Raw genomic sequence first — 9,169 nt, 5'->3', positions numbered from 1 at the left:
TTATCTGTTTATTCATCTTAACTTTTAATCTGAATTTCATATTATCTGTAATATGACACCAAGTGTATTACTAATAATCGATTAAAAAATTTTCGTTTCGAATTAATTTTTTTTTTACAATTATTAATTTAGCATGCCACTAGCATTTCTAATTATCATTATAATAAAATTTTAATAAATTACACATAAAGTACAGAATATAACATATACCTTCATTAAATCAAAAATTTTAAAGTATATATAATATTTTACAAGTATCTCTTTTATCATTGCTGCGGTATTAATAAGATAAATAAGAATGCTTTATTGTTATTCCACTATCACCATATCCCTTTCCTTTTTTTTTTATTTTTTACTGATTAAAATAATTATTATTTTTATTTTTTCACTGTTTTATCTTTTTATAAAACATATAATTTTTAGAAAATTTTGATTCTTTATTTAGTATACTAAAAATGTATCAAAAGATAATATATATAAATTATTACTTGTTTTTCGAGCATTGTTATATATAATTTTTATATATATTTTTCTTTTTTCCCATGATATACATGCACAAGAACCCCTTTATACATATATATATACAGCACATACTTCCTAGTAAAAGTATTTAAAAAACATTTTTCATTAAATTAATAAATTGCAATTTGTATTAAAATTATTTATTTAAATATTAAAAGAATATGCTTATAAATTAAAATGTTTGAATTTTCATAATTCTTTTTTGATATAAATAATAACAGAAATTAAATAATTATATTTAATATTGAAATATCGCTGTTATAGTAGTTTTTTTTTTTATTTATCAAATATTTATATATTTATTATAAATATTTTAAATTTAAAACATTTAATTAAAATATGTCATAATAATTTTTTTTTATTATTTACTTATAATTTTTAACAATTTTTATTATGCTTTTTTTAAAAAATACAAATATTAGTCTAGCAGAAATAACTTTCGAATTATTCATAATATTGAAGAACATATTAAGATCCCACTATTATTAATAATTACTTTGTATTTAAAAAAATTTAGTAAATAACCATAATATCTACTATTATATAAAATAGCCCTATATCTGTTTAAAATATAACAGAAAAAGATACCAATAACATAATCAATTTAAACCAAATGCAATTTTATTAAATTTACTTAAATAAATTATAAAATAATATTTAAAACCAATAAATATAAAAATGTTCAACCTCTCAATGACAATTTCATATTTTCTTGTTTTAGTTTGGATATTTGATTATTTTTGCAATATAAGGTAATATCAATCTAAAAAAATAGTTTCATATTTTTTATTTTTATAGATTTATATTACACATTAAAATAATATTTATAATTTTAATTAAAATTTTTTATAATAATATACTGTAGTTTATGGATTAGCAATAATAATTTTAAAATAATACCATATTTCAAAATAGGAAGAACATTAGCAGAAAAAAAAAAATCTTTAAAAACTAGAGTAAAAAGACATGCTCATAGTGAGGAAGAAAAATTGAATAAATGGTTGGAAGATAAACAAAGTGAATTACTTAAAAAGATAGAAAATCTGCATGAAAACAACACATGCAACAACACTGATTTTATTGATTGGATGCATAATAAAACTAACGAAATGATATTAAAGTTAAATACCTATCCTTTCCCTAATCTTAAGAGAATTGCAAATGATAGTTGGAGTGTTTGGGAAAAATTAAAACAAATTTTTGATGATTATTTTGCATATCTTAAAGATAAATTTTCATGTAGAATTACTCAATTTAATATTACAGATATTACTGATTGGATGCATAATAAAAGTATGAATATTGTAAAAGACTTGAATTTAAACCCTAATCCTGATCAAAAGAAAAATTTAAATGAAACATATAATTTATGGAATAAAGTGTCAATATATGTTAAAAATAATATAATGAAATTACAAAATAATACAATGTTAAATAGTAGTTCTGCAAATAATAATTTATCAACCCCAACTGAGTCATCACCCACATCTACTTCATTAAGCACACCCACTCCAATTGAACGTACCTCATCACATTCATCCACTTTATCTCCCATATCTACTTTACCATCTACATCATCTTCCATACCTACTACATCACCCACAAAATCGTCGATGCCCATTTTACCATCTACATCATCTTCCACATTTAATATATCACCCACTTCATCTTCCACACCTACTATATCACCCACAAAATCGTCGATATCCATTTTACCATCTACATCATCTTCCACACTTAATATATCACCCACTTCATCTTCCACATCTATTTTATCACCTACGTCTACTTCATCATATGATGATTTAACTAATTCTTCTACTGCTGTAGATAGTACAGATTATTCTTCTTCTGTTGCACCTTTAGTTATAACTGGAGATATAGATGCATCTACAAATGGTTTAACTCCCTTAATTCTTGAAGGGAGAAGTAGTAGTACATATAGTACAGCATGCACAGGTTTACTATGTGGGCCAACAATTGCTGCCATATCCGCTCCTCTCGCTATTGTTGGAGTTGCATTTTCCTTAGTACTCCTTTATAAAGTAAAACGAAATCATCATTTGACAGCATGGATATATTATTTTTTTTTTTTTATGTTACATGTATTTGTTTGAACATAGATAATATTAATATAGATACAATTTAAAATTCATCATTTTTAATTTATATTACAGTATACTCCTATTGGATCACTTCTTGGAAAAAATAATATAAATATAAGGAAAAAAAGAAAAAGAACACGTGAAAAATTAGTGGAAAATACTATGGATCCTCCAGAACTTTTAAATGAAACAGGAGAAAGTAGTCCAAAGAGAAGCAGATTAAGTAGTTTTCTCAGAGCTTTTGGTTTTAGATATAGAAGTATATTTCCTTTCATAGATGAAGATAAAACAATGAGATGAATGGTTATATTGATAAAATTCTAAGAATATATAAATTCTACATCAAGTACATAAACAATATAATAATAGTAAATTGTTAAATTTATACAGAAAGACTGCTCGTTTTTTTCATTATATTTTTCTATTAATACCACAAGAACGTTAGAAAAAAAGTGCCTACGTAAGTTATTTATTTTCATTTTTTTTTTTGTATGTAAAAAAAATAAGTATTGAAATGAAATATATAGATCTTTTTTGTCATGAAAAACGTATTTCGTTTGAATTACATATGAATTAATGTTTTTTAATGATTTACCTTGTATTTCAAATAAAATTTTTAATGATCCTTTTGTAATAAGAATCTTTGGAACAAATATGAAAGCAAAATTTTTAAATTAATCTGTGGAAATATATTTACATTTTTTTACCTGAATTATCTTTAACATTAAAATTATACTTAAATTTTTATTTTATATTTATTCATATGTTTCTATTGTTTCGATAAAACTTATTGTTATACGATTTTTCTTTTTACTTATATATTTTCATTAATATGCTAATTAAAATTCACTTATTATAGAAAATTTAAATTTACATTAGCTAATATATACGTTGTCAGATAAAGAAGATTAAATTTTTCTTATGATCATTTTTTATTTATTATATATAAAAAAAAATATAGTAATATAATAATATGACAATATAATAATATCATAAAATTATATATTTCATAGTAAAATGTATTGTTCTTTATTTTATAGTTATAAATATGTGCTAGTATTATTAGTTCTACTTAATATTTTTTTATAATTATATCCTTAATAAATGGTCAATGAATAAATCCATTGCCCTTAATTAATATGCATTTTAATTATTTAAAATTTAATTATGTCTTCTCTAGGGATACATTGCATGCAAAAAGTCAAGGTACTAGAACTTTGACCAACTTAGTGTGTCTAATTATTGTTTTTTTTTTAGACACATCTCGGTTATAATTATATTATGTCTTTTTTTTTTATTTTTCTTTATTTTTTTTTTGCATGTTTTTTTAAAAAAAAAAAAAAAGAATTTTGAATGGAAAAAGATTAACAAGTGGGTTGCTTTTATTTTTTTTAACTTTTATAGATTTTTAAAATTTTAGTGATTTAATTAATTTTGTATTATAAATAGAATCTATAATACAAAATTATAAAGGATTCCTAAAATTTGCTCTTTATGAACTTGGATATTCATTACTTTTATCCGAGTCTTTGAATATCCAATTAATAAATCAACAGAAAACAAATAGTTGAAGTTGATGGAAAGAAAGTATATATCATCTAGATTCAGGATATCTATGTACAATATCAACATATGCAGAAAATTAATTAAATATAAAACCTCACTTAAAAATTCCACCATTTACAGTCACTGAAATATTTATCAGTAATAATGAAAGAAAATTTAAAACTGTTGTGATAAAAATGATATATACTAACAAAATAATTAAAATAAGGTTTGTAATAATTAATAAAAACAAACCTTTTATTTCACTAATTATTTGTAATTAATCGATTTGTATATTCTATTAGAAAGCACGATATAGATCCTTCATATGTTATTGATTTATTAATTGGATATTCAAAGACTTGGATAGAAGTAATGAATATGCAAGTTAATAAAGAGCAAGTTTTAGGACTCCTTTATAATTTTGTATTATAAATTCTATATATAATACAAAATTAATTAAATCACTTTAAGAAAAATAAAAATCTATAAAAGTTAAATAAAAATAAAAGCAATCCATTTGCTATCCTTTCTTTTCATTATCTTTCTCCAAAAAAAAAAATTATAAAAAAAATATTTTTTTTAAAAAAAAGAAACATGCAAAAAAAAATTTTGTAAAAGTAAAAAAAAAGACATAATATAATCATAACCAAGATGTGTCTTAAAGAAAAAACAATAATTAGACACACTAAGTTGGTCAAGGTTCTAGTATCTTGACTATTTGCATGCAATGTATTCCTAGAGAAGACATAATTATTTAAGTTTTAAATATTTATTTGACATTATAAAATTAACTACGAACATATATATAAGTTTTATTAAGACAAACCCTAAAGTGTATATTAACTAAGGGCAATTAATTTATTCATTGATCATTTATTAAATGGTTGCTCAAAGACTATGCTAGAGTATTGAACAAATAAATTAATAAAGAGCATGTATAATCAAATATACGTTTATATATATATATATATATATATACTTTTTTTTATTATATATATAATGGCATTTTATAATATATAATATTTATATTTGAACTAAATTATTCTGTACTGCTGGTTAATAAAAGCTATTATTAACCCTTTTCAGTACACTATGCTAGGTTACTGTACGTGCATATACAAGTTACCCATACACTGACTGATTAACAAAAGATATTATAAATTTTTGTAGTACACCAAGCTAGTTTATTGTATGTGTATGTACAAACTAATATGTACTGACACTAATAAAAATAAAAAAAAATAAAAATATAAATATACTTTTTTTTTGTTTGTTTATTTTGTTTTTGACATTTTAAAAAAAAAAAATTTTTAAATTATTTTTTTTTTTTTTGGAGGTGAGAAAATTTTAAAGAAATAAAGATATATTTATCTTTTATAAAAATATAAGATAAAATTGATAATGTTTTTGTTATAATCAATGTATATTTTGAAATAACGTTGAATAAATTAATAAACTTATTAAAAGATACAATATTTAACTCAAATATTATACATCATAAAAACTATATGTATATATAAAAATTAATATATATATATATAAACATATACTTAGTTATACATGCTCTTTATTAATTTGTTTGTTTAATACTCTAGTAAAGTCATTAAACGTCCGATTAATAAATCACTAATAGACAATAATCTTGGAATTAATTTAGAAAAATGTTAAATATTTAAAGCAACTATAACTTATTGAGGACAGTAATATATTAAGATAGAAAAGGCATTCACCATATAAAATAAAAGTAATTATTGAAGCAGAACAGACTAAATCAACGAAACAATTAAGATAATTTTTGGGAGCTGCTAATTATTATTGAAATTATATAAAGAATTTCTTAGAGTGGACTTTTAAATTGGTTCCTTTATTATATAAAAAGAAAAATTTTGAATGGAAGAAAGAATATTCATAAGTATTTGAACAAATTAAAGAAAAGATGGCCGAAATAATTATTCGTCATTACTTGAATTAGGAAAACAGTATACTATTTATACTGATCTACAAGATTATGCATAGGAGTTATATTTACTAAAATAGATAACTATACTGGTAATACTAAATTTATTCATTAAGCATATAAAATATTAAATGATCTTAAACAAAAACATAGTGCAAATAAAAAAAGACTATGTTCAATAGTTGTATCTTAAGAAGAATTTTATTATTACATTAAAGGATTTAAAATAATAATAAAAAAAAAAAATGTTGTTGTTGGAATGGATTCAATTAATAATGAAAAACTATATTGTTGGAAACGGGGATTTTATGAATTCAATCTAGAATTTAAACATATTGAAGGAAAATAAAAGGGTTTATCTGATTATATTACTAGATCGACATACAATAACACTGATCTTCCAAATGATATGACACTGAGCTATAGTTAACATCGAAAGGAATGTGAAGATATATATGATGTACAATCTTATCAAGAAATTGTTTACATATCACGGGAAAACAAAAACAATTTACCAAGAAATGCAGTATAAAAAAATGAATTCCCAGTTCAACATTGATTCATTAATTGGTTATTCAACGACTTTAATAAAAATGATGAATATCCAAGTTAATAATGAGAACATTTTAGGATTCCTTTATAATTTTATATTAAAGTTTCTATATAATTGGTTAATAAAATTAGCTATTAACCTTTTGTAGTACAATAATCTAGTTTACTACTTGTGTACGTACAAGTTAGCCATGCACTGACGCTAGTTAATAATAAAAAAAAAAAAAATAAAATAAAGTTATTTTTTTTGTTTGTTTATTTTTATTTATATACTTCTTTGTAATTTAAAAAAAAAAAAAATTTAAATATTTTTTTTTTTGTTGTAGAAATTATTTTTTTTTATGTTATGTTTTAATTTTTTTTTAGTGTTTTAAAAAATTAAAAGAAGAAATGTTAACTTATTAAAACTTAAGAGATAAAAGAAATGTTTATATATTATCCAATGTATATTTTGAAATAACATTGAATATAATAAAATTTTGACTTTATTAATTATTATAGTTTATCTGTATGTTTTTAATTAAAAAAATAAGTAATTCTTTGTAAATAAAAACTCATTTATAATAATTAAAAACTAATATATATATAAACGTATATTTAGTTATACAATGCTCTTTATTAATTTGTTTGTTTAATGACTTTGCTAGAGTATTAAACAAACAAATTAATAAAGAGCATGTATAATTAAATATACTTTTTTCATATATATATATACTTATTTTTATTATATATATATTTGTATTTTATAATGTATAATATTTATATTACACATTAAACTATTCTGTACTGCTTAACAGATATATGTTTACTTTTATAAATGCGTTTTTATTTACAAAGAATTATTATATCCTTTTAATTAAAAGCACACATACAATTTATAACAAAAGTTAAAACTCCAATTTATTAAATATTATTTCAATATATACATATTGAATACAACATAAACATTATATTTTTTCATATATTGAATTTTTATATAAGTAAAAACTAATTCTTTTTTTTAATTCGAACAAATGTCAACCCATAAAAAAAAAAAATAATTTAATTTTTTTTTTTTTTAACTACAAAGATGTATATAAATAAAATAAATAAAAAAAATAACTTTATATATATTTTTTTTTTTTAACTAGCGTCAGTGCATAGCTGACTTAAATTTTCCTAACTAGTAGCTTGGTCAATGAATAAATTCATTGCCCTTAGTATATAGTTTAAGGTTTGTCTTAATAAAACTTATATAAATATGTTCATGGTTAATTTAATAATACCAAACAATTATTAAAACTTAAATTTTTATGTCTTATCTGGGATTACATTATATGCAAAGAGTTAAATTACTAGAATTTTGGTCAACTTAGTGTGTCTAATAAAAGTTTATTTTTTTGATACATCTTGGTTGTAATTATATTATGTCTTATTTTTTTTATTTAATTTTTTTTTTCATATTTTTTTTTTGTGATGATTTTTTTTTGAGGAATAAAATGAAGAGAAAATAATAGCAAGTGGATTGCTTTAAATAAATTTTTTTTAATTTTTATAGACTTTCATTTTTTTTTTAAGATGATTTAATTAATTTTGTATTATATAAAGTCTATAATACAAAATTATAAAGGAGTTCTAAAAATTTGCTCTTTATTAACTTGGATATTCATTATTTTTATCCAAGTCATTGAATAACTAACTAATAAATCATAGCTCATTTTATTTTACAAAAACTAAACTCTAATTTATTCAATGTTATTTTTAATATATATATTGAATATAACATAAATATTATTCTTTTTTCATTAATTAAGTTTTTCATGTAACAAAAAAAAAAAAATTGATTCCCTTTTTAACTTAACAAACATCAACCAACAACAAAAAAAAAAATAATTTTATCTTTTTTTTTTTTTAATTACAAAGATGTATATACAATAAAATAAATAAAAACAAAAAAAAATAACTTTATATTTTTTTTTTTTTCAACTAGCGTCAGTACATGTCTAACTTGTACACACATGACTCGTAAACTAACCTAATGTACTATAAAAGTTTAATAACATCTTTTATTAACCAATAAGACAAAATAAAATATGGTCTTACTAATTGGTTGGCGTTATTCAATTAAGTAAGCACATGTATAAATAAGTTTTATTAAAGCAAAACTTAAAACTGTATATTGATTAATGGTAATGAATTTATTCATTAATCAACTAGATAACAGGACAATTATATGTATCTTAATTATTAATTTCCCATTCAATGTCTTTGCTAGATTATTGTTGTATAATTTGGCCGTTCACAGACTTTCGTAAGTAAATGAAAAAACATATCAATAAAAATTATATATAGAAATCTCTACTTATTTTCTTTATGTTATATTATTTTTATTTAAATAAGTTGTACTTAATTTTAATTAAGTGGAAAGTTAATTAAGTATATAAATCTCTTCAAAATAATAAAATATGTAATATATAATAAAAACGTTTTATATTTCATTTTTATG

General features: G+C 20.4%; 1 protein-coding gene across 1 annotated transcript, besides 1 other annotated feature; it reads left to right on the top strand.

The window, feature by feature from the left end:
- Positions 1 to 1,200: 1,200 nt before the first annotated feature.
- On the top strand, positions 1,201 to 2,927 carry PRELSG_0001800 (PIR-like protein; the record flags this gene model as incomplete). The annotated part of the gene is made up of 3 exons (XM_028677778.1): positions 1,201 to 1,274; positions 1,388 to 2,567; positions 2,700 to 2,927. 3 exons carry the CDS (start codon positions 1,201 to 1,203, stop codon positions 2,925 to 2,927), a joined length of 1,482 nt encoding a protein of 493 aa, XP_028531055.1.
- Positions 2,928 to 5,800: 2,873 nt separating this feature from the next.
- Positions 5,801 to 6,677: a repeat region.
- Positions 6,678 to 9,169: the final 2,492 nt, after the last annotated feature.

Source organism: Plasmodium relictum (assembly GCF_900005765.1).
Source record: "Plasmodium relictum strain SGS1 genome assembly, contig: PRELSG_00_v1_21, whole genome shotgun sequence".
NCBI classification, from domain to species: domain Eukaryota; phylum Apicomplexa; class Aconoidasida; order Haemosporida; family Plasmodiidae; genus Plasmodium; species Plasmodium relictum.
This window is presented reverse-complemented; position numbering and strand designations above follow the sequence as displayed.